This window comes from Acinonyx jubatus, chromosome E2, assembly GCF_027475565.1.
Source record: "Acinonyx jubatus isolate Ajub_Pintada_27869175 chromosome E2, VMU_Ajub_asm_v1.0, whole genome shotgun sequence".
Classification (NCBI taxonomy): domain Eukaryota; kingdom Metazoa; phylum Chordata; class Mammalia; order Carnivora; family Felidae; genus Acinonyx; species Acinonyx jubatus.
Window position 1 is genome coordinate 15216565 of NC_069396.1, and position 21691 is coordinate 15238255.

Genomic DNA, 21691 nt, shown 5'->3' on the forward strand with positions numbered 1-21691 from the left:
GCATCTTTTTACATGTTAATTGGCATTCTGAATTTCTTCTTTTGTGAAGTGTCTGTTCAAGTTTTTTGTTCATTTATCTACTTGTCTGTTGTTTTCTTAATGGCATATAGAAGAGATTTTAGGTCTATAATCCACCTAAAACTGATGCTACGTAGGAATCCAGTTTCATACTTTTTCACAACTAGATACTCAGTTTTTCTAATACCTTTTATTGAAAGGACCATTCTTTCCCCCCTGCTCTGAATTGCAGGCTTTGTCATAAATTGATACCCATATACGTGTGTGTCTATTTCTGGGCTCTCTGTTATGTCTCTGTTCTATTTGACAACCTATGTGTCTATTCACACTGTTTTAATTACTGTAACAAGTCTTAATATCTAGTAGTAGTATCTAGTCTCTAGTATCTAGGCTTAAGATCTGGCCTTATAACAGTCTCAGTATCTAACAGAATGAGATATTCCACCTTCTTTAAGAACACTATGGTTCTTGGTCTTTTCTATTTCCATATGTCTTTGTCTGTTAGGATGCTCTAACCATATACCAACAGACAGGGTAGCTTAAAACAGCAGGGATTTGTTTTTCACATTTCTTTTTTTTTAATGTTTGTTTATTTTTGAGACAGAGCATGAATGGCAGAGGGTGAGTAGAGAAAGGGCAACAGAGGATCTGAAGCAGGCTCTGCACTGACAGCAGTGAACCTGATGTGGGGCTCGAACTCATGAACCCTGAGATCATGACCTGAGCCAAAGTCGGACACTTAACCGACTAAGCCACCCAGGCCCCCCTATTTCTCACACTTCTTGATGCTAAGTCTGAGATCAGGGTGCCAGCATAGCTGGGTGAGGACCCTCTTCTGGGTTGCAGAGCTCTCACTACATCCTCACATGGTAAAGGAATGAGCTAGCTCTCTGGGACCTTATTTATGAAGACACTAACACCATTCATGAGGGCTCTGCCCTTATGACCTAATCACCTCCCAAAGGCCCTACTTCTTAATACCATTATGTTTCTTACTAGGTTTTCAACATGAATTTGGGGGGCTGGGCACAAACATTTGGATCATAGCAACATAAAAATTTTAGAAATAGCTTGTTGAGTGCTACAGTAAAGCCTATTGAGTTTTTGATTGTTATGATACTGAATCCTATATATCAAATAATAAGGAATTGACAATAAAAAAAAGAACAAAGCTAGGGGACTTACAGTACCTGATCTCAAGACTTATTATGAAACTACAGTAATCAAGGCAATGTTGTGTTGATTTGGACAGATATAGAAATCACTGGTACAGAACAGTTTAAAAATAGTACCACACATATATGATCAATTCATTTTCAACAAAGATGCCAAGATAATACAATGGAAAAATGAGTCTTTTCAACAAATGGTACTTGAACAATTGGGTGCCTCTGTACCAAAAAATGAGCCCCAATCCGTGCTTCACATACTATACAGAAAACCCCTCAAAATGAATCATAGACTTAAATGTAAAACCTAATATAGTAAGACTTCTACAAGAAAAGATAGGAGAAAGTCTTTGTGACCTTAGATCAGCATAGATTTCCTGGCTAAGTCACAGAAAGTACATAGCCCAGAAGAAAAACTGACAAATTTGACTTGAAATTTAAAGATTTTGGTTTTGTGAGAGAGAAAGAGAGAGAGAGAGAGAGCACCCACGTGAGTGGTGGAGGGGCAGAGGGAGAGAGAGAATCTTAAGCAGGCTCCATGCCCAGTACAGAGTCCTATCCTGGGATTGTGAGACCATGACCTGAGCTGAAATCAAGAGTTAGATGCTTAACTGAGCTACCCAGGAGCCCCTAAAGATTTTGCTATTTAATATAAAATATTAATAAAATGAAAAGATGGATGGCAGATAAGCATATGTATATAATAGTCCAAATTATCAGTCATAAGAGAAACACAAAATCACAATGAGATACTAGTAGACATGTCTTTTAATATTGTCATAATTTACAAAAACTGACACTACCAAGTATAGTGGGTGTTCAAAGCAACTAGAACTTCCATGTATTGCTGGTGAGAATATAAAATGGAATAATCATTTTAGAAAACAGTGTGTTATCAAATGCCACAAATTATATACATTTAGCAGCTGGAAACAACACACGTGTATTATATCACAGTTTCTATGAGTCAGGATTCTGGGCAGAGCTTTACTGGGTCCTCTGTTCAGGGTCTGCACCAAACCTGTGGTCAGTATGTCAGTCATGCTTAGGTCTCTTCTGAGGCTCAAACAGGGAAGGATCTGTTTTCAAGCTCATGCCATTGTTGACAGGACAATAGCATTCCTTGTGGGCTGTGAGATTGAGAGCTCAGCTCATTGCTGGCTCTTGGCTGTTCTCACCTTCTTGCTAATGGACCATTCCATATGGCAAGTTACTTTATCAGAACCAAGAAGGAAGAGAATACATGGAAAAAGTCTGCTAGCAAGACAAAAATTAAAATTATATATATTACCATCAAAGTGACATTCTTATCACCTTTGCTGTATTTTGTTGTTTAGAAGCAGGTTCTTCCCACACTCAAGGGAAGGATATTACACAAGGACATATATACCAGGAGGCTGCGATAAATGGTAACCATCTTAGAGTCTGTCCACCACAGGCATCTTCTTAATAAAGTTATATGTTACATTTACCATATGACCAAGAAATTCCATGCTTAGGTATTTGCTTAAGAGAAAAGATCTATGTGTCCACACAAAGATCCGTACATGAATATTTATAGAAGTTTTATTAAAAATTGTCCCAAACTGGAAACCACCCAAATATGCATCACCTGGTGAATGGATAAGTAACTATGGCATATTCAGGCAGTGGAACACTATTCCATAATAAAAAAGAACTACTGATAAACCTAGTAACATGGATGAGTCTCCAGAGCCTTATGCTTAGTGAAAGAAGCCAGACACAAAAGGAAGGCTACGTACTGTATAATTCTGTTTATATTATATTCTATAAAGGGCAAAGCTGTAAGGGAAATATACCAAATCAGTGGTCCCTCATCCAGGGATTGGGAGAGGACTGACAACAAAGGAGGGGGAGCTTTTGGAAGGTAATAATTTATAATTCTATATATTGATTTTGGTATTGTATATACAGTATATACATTTGTCAAAACTCATAGGACTGTACACCTAAAAATTATTTTTACTGTATGTATGATATACCTCGATAAGTCTGACTCAATAAGTCTTTAGTACTCAAGGATTTTTTTTAAAAGGTAGTAGAGTTTGAGGTTTGGCTAGTAGATAAATTCTGTTTTGCAAACCCTGAAAGTTAAAAACTTAAATGTTTGTCTTTTTTTGTGAATGCTCATTTCTCCACTATGGCAAAAATGTCTCCTCAATTAATAGACAGCTTATTGAACTGATAGAACATTCAACTCATCATTTGCTTTGTAATTTTAAGTATTGAATATAAATGTATAAATGCATAAAAATTTTTTTGAAAAGACATTAACATGTCTTAACATATAAAACTCAAATGGTAATCAGTGCTTCTACTTATGTCCTGGACAATACAAGATCTTAAAAAGCTTTTAACTCTCTTTACTGTCTTCTAACCTGAATGCTAATGTTGAATATTTTAATTTCATATATTTAGAAAAACTTCACAATTATTGTTTTATACCTACAATATTTATTTATTTACTTACTTGTTTATTGAGATGTATTTGACATATAACACTGTATTAATTTTAGGTATACAACATAATGATTTGATATGTGATATATTGCAATAGGATTACTACAATAAGTTTAGTTAACATTGATCACCACACAAAGTTAAAATTTTTTTTCTTGCGACGAGAACTTTCAACATTGTCTTAACAACTTTGAAAAACACAATATCGTTAACTACAACTGGAAGTTTGTACCTTTTGACCACCTTCACCCATTTTATCTCACCCTGTGGCAACCACCAGTCTGTTCTCTGTATCTATACATTCAATTTTTTGTTTTTTAGATTCCACATATAAGTGAGATCATACAGTATTTGTCTATTTCACTTAGCATAATTGTCTTCAAGTTTCATCCATGTTGTCACAAATGGGAAGTTTTCCTTCTTTTTTTAATGAATGAATAACTTTCCATTGTGACTGTGGGTGTGGGGGAGTTGGTATGTGAACATGTGTGTATATACCCTTACTAAAATATACATTAAGTGATGGACATTTAGGTTGTTTCCATGTCTTGAGTGTTGCAAATAATGCTGCATTAAACGTGGGGGTCCATATATCTCTTCAAGATAGTGGTTTATTTCCTCCAAATAAATACCCAGAAGTAGAATTGCTGGTTTATGGTTGTTCTATTTTTAATTCTTTGAGGAAACTTGATACTGTTTTCCATGGTGACTGCATCAATTTATATTCTCACCAACAGTGTATAAGGGTTCCCTTTTCTCAAGATCCTCTCCAATACTTATTTCTTGTCTTTATGATGATAGCCATTCTAACAGCTATGAGATGACATCCCATTGTGGTTTCCATTTGCATTTCTTTGATGATTACTGATGTTGAACATGTTTTCTTGTACCTGTTGGCCATCTGTGTCTTTGGGAAAAGGTTCAGTTCCTCTGTCCATTTAAATTCAGTTTATATTGTTTTTTTTTCCCCTTGAGTTATATGTGTTCTTCATATATTTTAGATATTAGGCTTTTATCAGATAAGGAATTTGCAAACATTTTTTTCCCATTCACTAGATTGCCTTTGTATTTTGTTGGTTTCCTTTGCTGTACTGAAACTTTTTAGTTTGATTTACTCCCACTTACTTATTTTTGCTTTTTTGCCTTTGCTTTGTCAAAGCTTGTGTCAAATTAAAAAAAAAAATCATTGGCAAGTTTGATGTCAAGGAGAAGCTTGCCTCCTATGTTTTCTTCCTAGGAGTCTCATGGTTGTAGGTCTTACCCTCAATCCTTTAATCCACTTTGAGTTCCATTTTTTGTATATGGTGTGAGATAGTGGTCCAGTTTCATTCTTTTGCCTGTAGCTGTCCAGTTTTCCTAACACCATTTATTGAAGAAAATGTCCTGTTTCCATTGTATATTGTCACCTTCTTTATTATAAATTAGTTGACCCTGATAAGCATGGGTTTATTCCTGGGCTCTCTGTTCTCTTTCATTGATCTATGTGTCTATTTTTCTGCCAGTACTATATAATCATAACTACTATATATTTGTAGTATAGTTTGAAATTATTGAGCGTGATACCTCCAGCTCTGTTGTTCTTTCTCAAGATTACTTTGACTACTTGTGGTCTTTTTGATTCCATTCAGAGTTTAGGATTGTTCATTCTATTTCTGTGAAAAGCCATTGGAATTTTGATAGAAATTGCATTGAATCTATAGATTGCTTTGGGTAGTATGGATGCTTTGACAGTTTTCTTCCAATATATGAGCATGGCATATTTTTCCATTTATTTGTGTTTTCCTTAATTCTTTCATCGGTGTTTTATAGATACCAGTGTATAGGTCTTTCACATCCTTAGTTAGATTTATTCCTGGATATTTTATTCTTTTTGATATCATCAAAAATGGGATTTTAAAAATTTCTCTTTCTGATAGTTCATTATTAGGATATAGAAATTAAGCAGTTCTGATTTTATATCCTGCAACTTTACTGAATTGGTTTATTAGTTCTAACAGGTTTTAGGTGGAGTCTTTAGGATATCCTGTGTATAATATGTCATTTGCAATAGTTTTCTTTCTTTCCAATTTGGATGCCTTTTCTTTCTTTCTTTCTTTCTTTTTTTTTTTCATAATTGTTCTCACTGGGATTTCCAATCTTATGTTGAATAAAAGTGAGTGGGCATACTTATCTTGTTACTGATCTTAGAGGAAAATATTTTGGTTTTTCACCATTAAATATAACTGTGAGCTTCTCATATATGGCCCTTACTGTGTTAAGGTACATCTCCCCTATACCCACTTTGTTAAGAGTTTTTATCATGAATGGATGTTGAATTTTGTCAAAGGCTTTTTCTTCATCTACCGAGATGACCATATGATTTATTCCCTTTATTTATTTATTTATTTAAAAAATTTTTGTAATGTTTGTTTATTTTTGAGAGGGAGGGAGAGAGAGAGAGAGAAGGAGAGAGAGAGAGAGAGAGAGAGAGAGGAGGAGAGCAAAGAGAGAGGGAGACACAGAATCCAAAGCAGGCTCCAGGCTCTGAGATGTCAGCACAGAACCCAACACAGGGCTCGAACTCAGGAGCCCTGAGATCACGACCCGAGCCGAAGTCAGACACTCAACCGACTGAGCCACCCAGGTGCCCCTCCTTTTATTATTTTTTTTAATGTGGTGTATCATATTGATTGATTTATGGGTGTTGAGCCATCTTTGCATCCCTGAAATAAATTCCACTTGGTCATGGTGTATGATCTTTTTAATGTATTGTTGAATTTGGCTTGCTAATATTTTGTTAAGCATTTTGCATCTATGTTCATCAGCAATATTGGCTTGTAATTTTCTTTTCTTGCGGTGTCTTTGTCTGGTTTTGGTATCTGGGTAGTGCTGGCCTTGTAAAATGAGTTTGGAACTATTTCTTCTGGGTTTTTTTGGAAGAATTTAAGGAGGATTGGTATTAATTCTTCTTTGAATGTTTGGTAAACTTTACCAGTGAAGCCATCTGGTCCTAGACTTTGGTTTGTTGGGAAGTTTTGGGTTACTAATCCAATCTCTTTGTTAGTAATATATCTGTTCAATTTTTCTATTTTCATGATTCAGTGTTAGTAGGTTGTATGTTTTTAGGAATTTGTCCATTTCTTGTAGATTGTCCAACTTGTTGGTGTATAATTGTTCATAGTAGTCTAATGATCCTTTGTATTTCTGTGGTATCAGTTGTAACATCTCTTTGATTTCTCATTTTATTTATTTGAGTCTAGCTAAAGGTTTGTCAATTTTGTCTTTTGCAAAAAACAGCTCTTAGTTTCATTGATCTTTTCTATTGCCTTTTAGTCTCTATTTAATTTATTTCCATTCTGATCTTTGTTATAATCTTTCTTATACTACCTTTGGTATAGTTAGTTGTTTTTATAATTTGTTGACATATAGAGTTAGATCATTTACTTGAGATTTTTCTTGTTTCTTCATGTTGGCATATATTGCTAACAACTTCCCTCTTAGAACTGCTTTTGCTGCACTTTGTAAGTTTTTTTTATATATCATACTTCAATTTTCATGTATCTCAAAGAACATTTTGATTTCTCTTTTGATTTTTTCTTTGGCTGTGCCAGGTAATTGTGGCTCCTATCAATCCTGAAAACCAGGTTTAAAGCTTGAGATTCCATGGGCTTCCTAGGGAATTTGAACTTAGACTGTAAATCTGTGAGAGGCTTGTTCCACTTCTGGATTACCCAAACCCTAAGGTTGTAGGCTCTTGTGGTCTTAGTTTATTATGAACAGTGTCTTCTGTTAGAATCCTCTTTTTAGAGACCCTGAGTTTTAATTTCTATACACCCTTTCCCTTAATGATGATTACTTTTTTTTATTTGTTTATATTGAGAGAGAGCACACACGCGTCCTTGTGCTCACAAATAGGGGAGGGGCAGAGAGAAGGGAGAAAGAGATTCCCAAGCAGACTCCACACTATCAGCGCAGAGCCTGATATAGGGCTTGATCTCATGACCATGAGATCATGACCTGAGCTGAAATTGAGAGTCAGAGGATTAACTGACTGAGCCGCCTAGGCACTCCAATGATTTTCTTAATATTATGAAATTCCTAGCCATGATCAAACTTATGATTCTCTCAAATATAATTTTAAAAATAATGTGAATGAGCCTCCAAATGAATCCATATTGCCACTTTGTTTTTAATACAGTTTTTAGGTATCTTTTAATGTAATACAGTTTTTAGGTATCTTTTAATGTAATACAGTTTTTAGGTATCTTTTAATGCATAGGTATTTTTCTTTCCACCTTCTTCTAAGAGTAATTGCAGATTATTCTTTGAAATTTATTTGATAAAGAATAGTTTGACCTAGAGAGTTTCCTACAGTCTATTTTTTGTTTATTGTATCTCTGTGCTTTAGTTTGGTATGTACTTCTGTTCTTTATATACCTTGTGCATTAGTTTGCTCGGGCTACCATAACAAACACCACGACTGGCAGACTTAAACAGTAAATTTATTTCTTCACAATTCTGGAGGCTAGAAATCCCAGATTAAGATATTGGCAGGATTGGTTTCTTCTAAGGGCCTCTGTCCTTGACTTGCAGATGGCCCTCATCTTCAGTGTCTTTACATGATCGTCCCTCTTTATGTTTTTGTGTCCTAATCTCATTCATTTTTTTAAAGTTTATTTGTTTATTTCAAACAACTACTTAATACCATCCTTCAAGTTGTGGAATGCTACAAAGGATTGCAACTAGTACTTCTAATTTCCTAGACTGTTTTTTATCGCAGTTATTTTTTCTCTTAAAAATCAATCATTTGCCTAATACAGTTTTTAATCCCGTACCACTTGACTTTTTCATTGATTTCTATTCTCTGTTACTATCTGCTGGAAAATATTCCCCCTTACTTTACAGGTTTGGAACTGAAAAATTTTTAAAGTGTTCTATCCTAATTATGTATCATTTGATCTGTACTCATTTAAGACCTCTCTTTCTATAAAAAAAAAAAGCATAAAGATGAATGTGACTACCCTTTCCTTTATTCATTCTTTAATTTACTCATTCAGACATTAAATATAAATGTCGGATAGAAGGTGATCTAATGATAAAACACGTACATATAAATTGCCTAAAAGACATTATGTGTGCTACTATAAGGGGTCAGGAAAGGGTCTGGGAGGATGTGATGAGATGTCATGGAATAAATGACATTAGTTAAACTTCTAAATGTAGAGGGGAAAGTACACGGTGTGTTTGGAAGGTGGGCTGGTTTTAGTGGAGCAGGTTATCTGCAAATAAGTACAATGGGAAAGGTACCATGGGAAAAATCTTGAGAGTTTGGAAAGCAAGTAATGAGTTAACAACTTAAGAATTTTACATATTATGGATGTATTATATGCCTAATTTAATTAGGAATAAATTTTTGCCAAAAGGACAAACATACAAAAAAAAAAAACACCTATGATTTGAGTTTAGCAAGAATAACTACTTCAGTTCTGGGGCCAAATTTTTATTCTCTGTATAGTGCAATGAGTTCATTTCAGAGTGTGAACCACACTTCCAAATTAATGGATCTCCTTGAGCCATACTTAGGTGTCCTAAAAAATGATCTGAATGAGGCAAGACTGTGAAATTTTTTTTTTAAGACTTAAACTATAAGGGCTGTCACTATTCATAAGGTAATGGGGAAGACCTAAAACAGTGTTCTACCATCAGAAATACCTCTGCTTTCATGGGCGGGTTTTTCCCTCTACCTGGCATTATGGTATAGCAAAAAGTGGCTAGAAGAATTCATGCATTTATCTGCCCTTCTTCCACCCGTGATTATTGTGGTTAAGCAACAGGATGAATTAGTTACAACCCTTATCCTAAGAGTGAATCAGTACCATGTCATGTTCAGAGAAGTCTGCTGGGGAAATAAGACTCCTATGTTAATTCAGACCTTTTAGGAAATTTCCTAACTGTAGGTAGCACTATATACCTTTGTATACAGGACTTTACTTGCATATATCTAAAAAAATTTGACTTTTGCTCCAGCTAAGATGGGAGTAACAGAGACCAGACTTTAAAAAGACAAAATGCATGAAAGAATGATTCTTGAGACACTGAACATCCCACAGCAAAGGACGGTGATTATTGAGAGATGAGAAACAAACAAGATGAGCCCTATGATTATTCCATCTCACTGTCTTGAGAGAGTTTCTAGGTCACAATACAGGGTTTGGAACCTAGGTGGAACCCAGCAGACTCTGTGACTTGAGATAAAGCTGTGCCTGGGGAAACTAAGGCAGCCATAATTTATAGGACACAATACCAGAAAAGAGAGACCTCTGGGATCTCCCCACAAATGTTGTTACAGGGTCCCCCACAAGTGTTCGGAAAAGTGCTGACCAGAGCATACATGTTAGGAAACTACCTGTGGCTGGGAAAGAAGTAGCCCAAAGGATAAGAGGGAGTGGCACCTGATGCTCACATAGATGGGTTAAAGTTCATGGGACATTTAAGTAGAGTTCTTAGAAGGGTTATTTCCAGTAATGGGGAATGATTAGCTCTCAACTAAATAGGGTTCTCATCATGCCTCACCAAATTTAAAAACAAGACCCAAAGGAATCAAACTATTTCCAAGTAACTGAAGTGCAAAGTCCAGAACAAACTGGAAAATTATAGCTATACCGAAATATCTACCCAAAAAGCCAATTCATAATGACTCAGATACAGTCAAAGAGACATGCAAAGAGGTGGGAAAACACCTCATACTAAGGAGAAAAATCACTCAATTGAACCGATCCAGAACTTACGTAGATGTTAAGATTAGAAGAGGATGACAGTAAGGCATTTATTACAACTGTACATTTTATGTTCAACAGTTAGGTAGAGACATGGAAGATATTTTTAAAAAGACTCAAATTTCTAGAGATGAAAACTAACATATGGGATGAAAACACACACTGGATGAGATTAATGGCATATAAGAAGAAAGGATTAGTGGACTTGAAGACGTTAACATTGGAAACTATGGAAAATGAAGCACACAGAGAAAAGAGTAACCCCCTGCCCTTTCCCCAATCCCCTCCCCGCATGAAACCAGAACATCAGTAAGCTACAGGTTAACTTCAAATGGCCTAACACGTATATAATTGGAGTTCCTGCAGGGGGCAGGGGGTGGGAGGGCAGGAAGAAAGAAAAATATATTTGAAGAAATAATGGCTGGAGAATTTCCATTTTTGACCAAAAGTAATACCCGAGATTCAAGAAGCTCAACAAACCCCAAGCATAAGAAACACAAATAAAACTGCATTTTGGCACATCCTAAGCAAAACATGATGTGACAAAACGAGTGATAAAGAACAAAATCTTAAAAGGATCTATAGGGGAAAAATGTTTTAAAAAATGATGACAGCAGATTTCTTGTTGGAAGCAATTGAGATGAGGCAACAATGGAACATCTTTACAGTTTTGAAAAAACCAATCAGCTGAATACAACTCATATTTTGAAAACTATTCACTGTTAAAACCATACAACAAATCAAAAGTGGGTACCCTATGATGAAATCTTACCTATATGCAATATGCCAAAATACATTTATAAGTCATTATCCTCAGAGAAGAGGAAAAATCACCCACCAGTCATCCTCCATAGCTTTTACTAGCCCTCTCATACCAATATCAGTACTCTCATTTCCAGTACTATCACTGTTTTTTAACTAAAATTGGAGGCATTTCACAGACAGAGCTATAGCCATCTAAAGCCTGTATCACTGATGAGTTCTTGTATGCAGAGGCTATCATGGAAACACTCTACTCAGATCTATTCTCTGTGCTAATTTTTTTATTCATTTGTTCCTATGCCTACTCCAGATGTTTATTTTGTAGGTTACTAGAATAATAGTATTTTTAAAACTCTTCCTGTGTTTTGGAGTGGGAAGATCCTCTTGTTACATTCCTTTGTGTGTATTCTTTCAGTTTTGTTTCACAGACAGTTCATTGACTTGGTCTTATTTTAGATGCTACAGCTCCTAACCTGCATGTCTGAACCACCTCAAAACAGGCAGTAGCAGTTGGCAAAACGTCACAACCTATTTCATTTTCTCTTTTCTCTAACCCCATTTAAGCTGTTCCCCTGTCAAGACATGGTAAAGTAGGACTATGTCTACTTTTGCAAATTAAAGCCATCCTTTCTTCTGACCAAATTAATCACTAGAAGTTGGGCATTGAGACACTGAAATGAAACCGTGTGTACTGCATTCCTGTATAGATCTGATCAAAATCTCCCTGAAGGGCCTCTGGATCCTCTGAGATATGTATGGACAGGGAAGCATCAGATATAAACATATGGCAAAGGCTTGATGGATCTGATTTATACAATAGCATCCCCTAAATCCTCTGTGAATTAAAGCAAGAGTTAGAAAGCTGCAGTCCCAAGGGACCTACGGCAATAGACACATGGAGAGTTAAAACTGACAAAAATAGTAGCAACAGATATTTAGCACTAAGTATGTACCCGTGTTCAAAACATTTTTGCATAATCTTTGCAACAACCCTGTGAAGTAGGTACCATTATCCTTATTTTACAGTGGGAGTAACACAATCATGTTCACAGAGGTCAAGCCAGAATGAACCCCATCAGTCTGACTCCCTGAGCCCATACTCTCAGCCACTCTTCCTTGGGGTCTCTCAAGAAATGGTGTGGGGGTAAGAAGGAGCACTGGACAAAGGCTAAACACATGATTAGTGCCTTCTCTCCTCACTCATTACCTCCCTTTGAACACTTGGGATGTCACCCACTTTGCCTACCTTATAGATCATTTTAATGAACAAGCAAGAAGTAATTTTACAAAAGTATTAAGTGCCATACAAATATCAGCTGTTACGGAGGGGGTGTAAAAGAGAGCAACATACAAGGGGGCTTAAGAAAGAGCAGTGCATGGGGAATAGGAAGGCAAGATCAATTGTCAGAAGTTTTTGGTCTTACATAGGCAGAGAATATTTACTGGTGCCTTCCTCACTTGGTACTCTTGGTTGCTTCTTTGCACTCAGTTCTCAGCCCAAAGGATCTTGGCCCAAGAGTAAAACTGTTCATCTGTAAGTTCTCATTCCCATGTTAACGGATTCATATAAATTGGATTACATAGCCTTTGTTCCACATAGGATAAGAAATGAAGCAGTCATAAAGATCAAGAACAAATTTGTTTTTGCACCTGTAATTTAAAAACTTAAGAAGATATACTGTGAGGAGTCTAAACTAATTGGCTAAGACATCTTAAAAACATGTGCCTTTAATTTTAAAAAGGATGAAAGAAAGAGGAAAGGAGGGAAGAAGGAAGGAAAAGAAGGAAAGAAAATACCCACTTTTTCTGTGAAGTAAAAAGTAATGGAAAGCTGCCTCTATTTTAATGGCCTTGAGAGTACTAATTTCTTTACAAGTTTTGCCAGAGCCTTGGCTGGTCCACCCCCAGCAGTAATGTACAGAGACTGAGTGAGCACATGTGTCCTGCTGTAATTAAGGCTGCAGAGCAGAGCAGCAGGTGCAAACTTCTCATCCTTCAACTTGACTCTTAAACTGCTTGTGCTCTTGTAACTTAAAGTCTAAACTTGTTAAAAGTGAGATTTGGAAGGTCATTAGTCTATAACAGGAGCTAGGCACTACAGACATTTCTTTAAAGCAAAATTAGAAACAGCTACCTAACACCTATCAGCCGTTTTAAGATGTTGCCGTTTCACATTTTCCAGGGGGGAAAAACTATTAATTCTAAGGAGATTAATATCCACATGAGCATGGCATTGAAGCCAGACTGGAAGCCTTCTTTTCCCTTAAGAAAAAGCTTTTCTAGTAACAGAGTCCCTTGCCCAACCCTCTTTCAATGTAATTCAGGTGCTTAGAGATTTTCTTATACAAAGGGCTCAACCATCACTTAAGGTTTAGTCTTATTTTCTTGTTAAAAATTTATCTGTAGAAGAATTTGAATTGTAGTCACCTTCCTCTAAAGAGTTGAGGCAGCAAAACCTCTGTGTAAAATAGTTCCATTTAAAATGTTTCAATGTGATCCTGCCAGATCCTAAAATAATGATAGCTTAGAAAGGCAGACGTGGCTTTGGGTCTGAATGATTTTTATCATACTTTACCTTTTCATGGGGTCAAAATAAAGATCAGTGAAATAAACGTGTACCAAGAAAACATACCAACATACAAGCAGGGTGCTCCTGCAGGAACACCCAAAAGAAAGGGACAATGCCTGGGGAAAGCTCAGGATTTTATTAGGTATAGTGACATGACTTGTTTGGCATAGAGGTTCTAGCATTGGCAGGGGAACCAACTTTTCCTTTCTGAGCACCAGCAAGGCCTGTGCCAATTGTAGAATTCTTTGCAATTTTTAGCTAATAGGGTCTCTGCCTCTTCTTGAATGCCTGCTCCAGGAACTAAGAAAAAAGACTTGGTTGACAATGGCTGTCAGAGCCAATAGAAGAGGATTTCATAGTTTACCTCCTAGAGTGGAAAAGACCCCTGTTGGCCAAGGGCAGATGCTGCAGACCTTGCAAGGACACAGCTAGTCTGCAGTGCTGTCCAAGCCCAGCTGCTAGAATTTTGTAAATTATTTATCAGCTATGGCTATAAATTAGAGATGAATGGAAGGCCTTTGGGCCTGATCTTGGATATACTCGTTATTAACGAATTTCAGACATTTTGTGCTATGAGAGTTTTTTATAAGAGGACTGAGTATTCTCTTGTATATAGGAATGACCCCATGCTATTACTGTTTTGCAGACTGTTCTTACCTCAAATTCTGCTCTAAAAAGGGTTTAGCAAAACCCTTAACTAGGAAAAGTAAATGTAGTGAATTCAACTTAATTCACCTTACCTTTTATATCCTTCTGTCATAAACACTGGATCCACTTCCCATTTCAGAAAGGTTGAACTTACCTCTCTTTTGGCCATCAGCAAGCTTAACTTGCTCATCGTTATGCCAAGTGTCTATAACTCTCATATAAACATATATATATATATATATATATATATATATATATATATATAACATGCATATATATATATATTACATGCATATATACACACACACACACACACACACACACATATACACACACACACAGTTAGGGTTCTCAAGGGTCAGATAATTATCCAAGCTGTCAGGCTTACCTTCTCAGTGAAAGAAGTTACTCAGCATCATGGCCAAAACTTGCTGCACTTTCATGAGCACCAGGAGATGGGAAATACAAGGACACTTAAAAGTACCAAGGAGCTTGTGTACCTTGGAATAAGTACATGCAACCTCAAGATACTGTTCATCTGTACACTCTCTGCCAGTCATCAGTCTCTTTATCACTCATGCACGCACACAAAATCTGATGACATAAGACAAGAACTTTTGCTCATATTTTTTTTAATGTATCACAATGAGCAGGAAACATACTTGATGAAATATTTTCAAAGGAGTATATTCAATTACCATCTACAATCAACTTAACTATGACAACAAAGTTTTTGTGACAAATTTTTTTTTCAGTTTGAAAGTTCCATGTGGTTCTGTTTGTTAGTCTCCATGTATTTTGGTACAGTTCGAGATCAGCATTGTTACAGTAACAAAAAAGCTAACAAGACTACATTATAGAAAAACACCAAGAACATCATTTTTGGTTTCACTTGCTCTATTTTTTTTTTTTGTTTTTTTTGTTTTTTGTTTTTTGTACATTGCAAAGGCTGTTCATATACCTCTTCACCTCAGGGTCACGTTCATTTATGCTTTCTTTCCTACCCAAACTTGCCCCCATCCCTCCCCCCCCCCCCAGAAAGTAAACAAACAAAAAAAAACTAGTCAAAGCTTTGTTTCACAGTGGGCAGTATCTCAGCGCCAACAAACAACCAACTCAATTTATGCTTCTATTTAAAATGTTTTAATTTATTTAAAAAAAATATATGTCCATGAATATCAAGTGCACTGGCTTGGGTCACTGCCTCTCTCTCCTGCAACTTCCTGCCATGCCTGATAAACTCAGGTTTAAACACATGCCGTCTGTTTTACTTTATTTTCAATCATGTAAAACTTTGGCCACATTCATTTCTTTAAATAGCTTTTAATTAAAAAAAAACTTCCTAGATTTATTAAACTTTTCTGTGTGTGTGTGTGTGTGTGTGTGTGTGTGTGTGTGTATTTCCTTCTTAAGTTTCTTTTTGGAAGGATGGAGGAAGGATGGTTGAAATAAGTTCCATTTGGTGGGTTCATATGGTGCTATGGCTGAATGGTGTGTAGTGCCAACCCACACTTTGGAATATTTGGAAAAAAAGAACAACCAAAGTATGAAGTGTCAATAGAGGTGAAGAACTAATTTAAAAAGTGAGTTGAGATATCCTATTCAGCTACCTACTATGCAACAGACAGGAGTTAAACTCTCCTAGTGAGACCAATCTAAACAGTTGAGCATTGTAGTGAATTCATGCTTTGTAAATGGTACTGGTCACAGCCAAAGTGGATGTCAACCCACAAACATCTAACTAGCTCATACTTGACCTCTAATTGTCACCATCACTGACTGCTTTGCTACTTCTGAGTTAATGTGGAGAATTATTTTTTAAATGAACATATATGTGGATGGTAGAGTTGTAGAGGAAAGCATTGAGTGTGCAACCCACTCCAGGATGAAACAATCACATAACCCCTCTGAGAAACACTGGCGGGTGGAAGCATGCTTAGCCAATCTACCCAACCACTCGCTGTTACCAAATACACCCACAGGTCAAGGCATGGCATAACAAAACACTGACAGTCACTCTGCCTCACAGAGGGAGGATGGCATAGTAGCTCAAAAAACAAAACAAAAAACAAACAAAACCATTGTGGAGGGGGGTAGCAAAATTTCAAGGAAATGAACTTAAAGTTGAGGGAGGAGGAAAAGGGATAGAAATTGCACTATTACCAAGCAATATCATTTTTGAAAACAAAGTTTTCAGAAAAAAACCTAGCAGAATTTGACAGGTAAAGCTAGTGTTAAATTGTTAATTGGTATCACATAGAGAACCCAAAACAAAAACAATTTTTTTATCTATATGATACAGACACAGAGTAACATACAACAGTTAAATGGCAAAAAATATATATATATTTCATAGAGTTACAAACAAGATAAAATAATGGAAAACAAAAAACTGTACAACTTTAAAATTTAAAAATGTTCATCTCAAACACAGGGAGAAATACAAGAATTCTTGTTAAAAGAAAACAGTTTGTTAAAACAGCAAATGTTTTTGTGTACTTGTTTTTGACACCTTATGCTACAACTGGATACTGGTATGAATAGTTAGATGGTACTCTTTAGTATTTCTACTTAAAAAATTAAAAAAAAAAGAATTTGCACTGTGCATCAGCCTAGTTAGAAATATGTACAACAGTTCAGGATCTACTCTTTCATTAAATCAAAAACAAATTCATAAAAATAAAATAGTCCCGGCTAAAAAAGATAAAGAGAAAAAAGAAAAAAAGAAATCCATTTTCAGATCTTGGAATGCTCCAGTCTTTTGCAAAGTCGTTGAGTGGCTTCAGCACTGGGGAAAGAAGCCCGAAAGGTGACCAATGGAACCTGCATTCACAGTCTTCAAAGTTCCCTTTTGAAACATAAGGAAGAGAATGAAGGGGAAAAGGATTTCACACTTTTGGGGTAAGGGGAGATTGTTTCTGTTGATGTTTGGCTATGAAAGTGAAACAGCAAAGCATCTATTTGTCTCCAAAATCTACGTTTTAGCAGCACAAAGTTTTCCTTTCAAAGTTCAGACCGTTGTTTTAAGATGAGAAAGGGTGTATGTTATGTTGTGTTTTGTGTTACAGGAATACAGATATTAACATAAATACAAGTGCCTCGCATACGGTTCCTTTTTTGCTCTTTGTACATTGCTATCTGCTTCTTTGTTGGCTGCACTCTGGATCACTCGCCGCTCAGACTGCCTAACACAAGGACAAAACTTTGAAGTAAAAAAATGTGTCTTTTGGTATATGGAATTGTCATTAACAGCTGCCTCTCTGCTTGCAGAAGAAGCACATAACAACCTGGGAATCTTTTGTTTTTACTCTTTCTTTTATTAAACTAAGTCTTGTTTGTTTAAATCAGAAACAAATTCTCAAGTAACAAGAACCCTTTCCCTTTTTTCTGCATCAGCAGTGAAAGGGTGTGTCTTTGGATTTTATTTAAAGCATGAAATTTCTTTTTCTGAGAGGAAAGAAAACAAAAACAAAACCCCTAACCAAAAACTTTTTTAGAAAGAAAAGCATACAGCCCAATTACACAAACTGAAACAAATGCTTTAGTTTAAGAAAAGAATATGTGAAGCATCTACCAAACAAGGAGGAAAAGAAGGGATAAAAGGGAAAGCTAAAGAGGAAGGATAAATAAACAATAAATGGCACAAGGCTTACAGACATAGGTAACTAGAATTATATGCCTTTAAAAAGTTTCAACTCCCCAACCAAAAATAATCTGTGAGGATCCTAATGACCCCTAGAACCTTTTGAAATTCTTTAGTTTTATAAAATAATTCTGTAGCTCCCTCGAAGAAATGAAGGCAGCTACCTTAAGTGGGAGATTATAGGGTGGGAGGAGGAAGGAGAAAGTGGAATTAAGGGACAAAGGGGAGAAAAGCTTAGGCGAATCAACGGATTGCAATCTATCTGCTAGGAATGAACAAGACAACATCAAATGAGGAGCTGTCAGCTGGACCATACAAAAAGCTAAATGTACACAAAAGGTTTTTTTTTTTTTCCTTTTAAATCTACCATACTGCTTCAGTTCATTTCCAATGCAACAATCTACTCAACACCAAAAATGGTCATATCTATCATAAATACAGAAAGTCAGTTTTTAAAACTTATTTTTTTAAGCTACAAGTCCTCAACACTCTGTGTGTGGGTTTTTTTTTTTTTTTTCTGAAAGTGGGAGTGCTTAACTTTTCCCCTTGAAATTGGCTTCAGCAGAAAAGCTATCCTTTAAATCCCCAGAAAGCTAAAGCAGTTCACATTGTTTTTCTGGAATACTTTCTGCCCGTTTTTAAATTAACAAAAAAAATCTTTTCTGGAACAAAAGAAAAACTGAAAAAATATTATAAAACAATGATTCTGAAAACAGAACAAAGTGTGAGCGATTGACCTGAGAATAAAAAGACATTACATTTCTTTTTTTCTTTTAGCAAGCCATTGGTATCTGAATGCTAAGATAGCAAGAAATTTAAAACTGTAACAAGGTGGACTGCTTTCCCATACAGTGCATGCCGGGCTCCTCTGTGCTATCAACATGGGGCGTTTATTGAAAAGAGGGCAAATATACAAGGGGTTTAAGCTCCAAAGACATTAGGGAGGCCCTGCGGACTTCTGTTTCCCAGACCAATAGTACCTTCAAAAGGACACAATGTAACAGGGTTAAGGTGGTTATTTTTTTGTGGTTTTTTTTTTGTTGTTTTTTGTTTTTTTTTAATATTGAAAGAAAAAAGAAAAGACAAGAATGTAAAATCACCGGCATAGATAGGTATATGGGAAAACAACCCACGCTTTTTCTTTTTTTTCCTTTTTTTTTTTTTTTTTTTTTTTTTGGTTAGAAGCTTTGGAATTGCAGTTAGTCTATTTCTGAAATTGGTTTGTTATTAATCTTTTTTATTTAAATTCATTTGTTTGTTATTGTTCATCTTCAAAGCTTACAATCTGAAGGTGTCCGTTCCTACACTGGTCAGACCACTGTCCTTGGGGCAGCTGGGGTCTTTGGGACCCTCCACCGGGCTCGCCGGTCCGTCGGACTTTTGGCTGAGATCCGTGTCAGACTCCTCCGAATAGTCGTCTGTTGGCATCGAGGGCTGAACCCCTGAGGTGCTGCATGAACTTGAGGTAACCGTTGAAGATGAGGAGAGAGGAGGAAAAGAAGGGGGCTTCGCGGCCGAAGCCCGGGAGACCACTTGCGGCCAAGACTTCCTGGAGGCGTGGGGGGAAGCGGAGGACGAGGAGGGGGCGGTGGCCGACGGGGGAGGGGGGCTGTCGTTTGAGTGAGCGGCAGACTGCGAGGTAGATGCGGTGCTAGGATCGGGGAAGCAGGCAGAGTGAGGTAATAAACTAGGGTGCTCTTTGGCGTTTCTTGCTGCTCTCGTGATTGTTCTGTGTTTGTGCAAGGCCGACTCGAGATGTTGACTCAGAGCTTCCTCCCCACAGAGCGCGCTCTCGCACGCCAGGCAGTGGTACGAGCCGCCGCCGCCACCGCCGCCACCGCTGCCGCCGCCACTGCCGCCGCCGCCCGTGGGGACGTGAAGCACCATCTCTTGCAGGTTCACCACAGACTGGCCGAAGAAGCAGAGGGACTTCAGGTGACTCCTTGCCGCCTCCTCGTCACCGAAGCCCGCCTGGCACTTGCGGCAGACCAACTTGTACTGCACCTTTGGAACAATGAAGGGGTCATAGAGGGAGTCCGCACTTTTGCTTTCTGCTTCTGGCTCTTCGGGGGGTTTCGGCAGGAGGGGGGACACCTCACGGGGTGCGTTTTTCTGCTCTTCTGGTTTGGGGGATTCTTTGGCAGGGTCTTTGTCTGGGGAAGCAGCCCCCTGGGGGACTGGGGTTTGGCTTGCTTTGGGCTGCTGCTGCACTTTTTGCTGCTGCTGCTGCTGCTGCTGCTGCTGCTGCAGTTGCCGCTGCTGCTGCTGCTGCTGGATCGCCTCCTGCAGACTCTGCTGGTATTGCTGGTACTGCTGCAGTAGGGAGCCCGGGGACAGCCCCATCAGGGCCTGCGACAGTGCAGGGCTGTAGGGGAACAGGCCTTCCATGCCATACATAGGCTGCAGGTACCCGCTCTGCAGGGCGCCGGGGATCTGGGGGGCATAGTAAGGAGAGAAGCCTGGTACAAAGTAAGGAAGGAACTGGCTCGTGAGCAACGCTGTGGGGTCCGAAGTCAAGGCTGCCTGCAGGGCCTGCAGCTGGGCAGGGTCCACTGCATACTCCATGGCGGGCAGCGGGGCTGAGATCGTGGCTGTGGCCGCTGTGGGGGCCTCTCCTTTCTCCTTCTTGGGGACAGGGAGGGGCTCCCCTTTCCCTTTGTGTGCCTTTTCCTTCTCCTTGACCTTCTCACTGTCTTTGTCCTTGCGCTGCTGTTGCTGCTGTTGGGGTGGGAGCTGTGGTGCAGGTGGTGGCTGGGCTGCGGGCGGCGGCGGCTGCACCTGTAGCTGCTGCTGGGGTTGGGGGGGTTGCTGAGGGGCCATCGCCATGGTGGCTTGTGCTGGGGTCGGGGAGCTCAGCGATGCTGAGGACGGTTTATTTGGTAATCCAGATGTGGGGAGGCCAGGGGAAGGAACTGTTGTGCTGGGCAGACCCATCAAGTTCGGTTTAGGAGACGTTAAAGCTGAAACGAACAGAACCACATGTCAGTCGGGGGTGGTGAGGCTGAAGCTCAAGATGTCTTATTTGTGTCACTGGCACAAAGTCTGAGATCTCAAGGTTTAAATCCTAAAGATCCTCTCAGAACCACCATTTTCAATAGAGGTGTCTCACCTTGTATTCTGATCAGTACCTGACTCTGAGTCAGCTCCCCGATTTTCCCTTTCAGCTAAACAACTTCTAACACCTTCCTACCACAAGTGCCACACCCACTAATTCATATTTTCTTTGGTGAGTTCCCCAAACCAGCTGGTTCCAGCTGGGACCCATTTGAACGAAAGGCCTTCATGAAAGCTCCACAGAAATAATATAGCTAAGTGACCACACCAGAAGTTGTACAGAAGAGAGGAAAAGAAGAGAGCAAAAGCAAGAAACCTGGCCCAAGCCCAAAGCCCATGTGAACAAACACATGTTCCTCTCTGACCTCCATTGCTGTAGCAGAATGGGCATGTTAAGAGGGCAAAGAGAAGAGCTATGGGAAGAACTAAAAACAATCCATTTAGGGAAAAAGGTCCCATTACCTTGGTTCAGCTACTCTGCTTTAACAAATCTTTTGAAAAATGTAACCATCTATGAATAGGATTCTGGAATTTGCTGGAAAAATGGAGCATGCTGTCTTCCTACTCATTTGAATGACATGTACAAAGGCTG

The 21691-nt window shown here is 38.1% G+C and overlaps 1 protein-coding gene and 1 long non-coding RNA gene across 13 annotated transcripts in view; one reads left to right on the forward strand and one right to left on the reverse strand.

Annotated features, from left to right (window-relative positions):
* Positions 1-21691, forward strand: part of LOC113604339 (uncharacterized) — a 162704-nt gene that overhangs the window by 117905 nt on the left and 23108 nt on the right. For all 5 annotated transcript variants that reach the window (XR_003426226.2, XR_008293477.1, XR_008293478.1 and 2 more), the window contains exons 2-3: positions 19323-19510; positions 19829-19980. This is a non-coding gene — a long non-coding RNA (uncharacterized LOC113604339). The remainder of the gene's footprint in view (positions 1-19322; positions 19511-19828; positions 19981-21691) is intronic.
* ZFHX3 (zinc finger homeobox 3) overlaps positions 15018-21691 on the reverse strand; it is a 276618-nt gene continuing 269944 nt past the window's right edge. For 7 of the 8 annotated variants that reach the window (XM_053210049.1, XM_053210050.1, XM_053210047.1 and 4 more), the window contains one exon: positions 15018-21005. In XM_053210049.1, the coding sequence (XP_053066024.1) occupies positions 19324-21005 (1682 nt within the window). In that variant the 3' untranslated portion in view covers positions 15018-19323. The remainder of the gene's footprint in view (positions 21006-21691) is intronic. The other variant, XR_003426225.2, reaches the window with a different exon arrangement.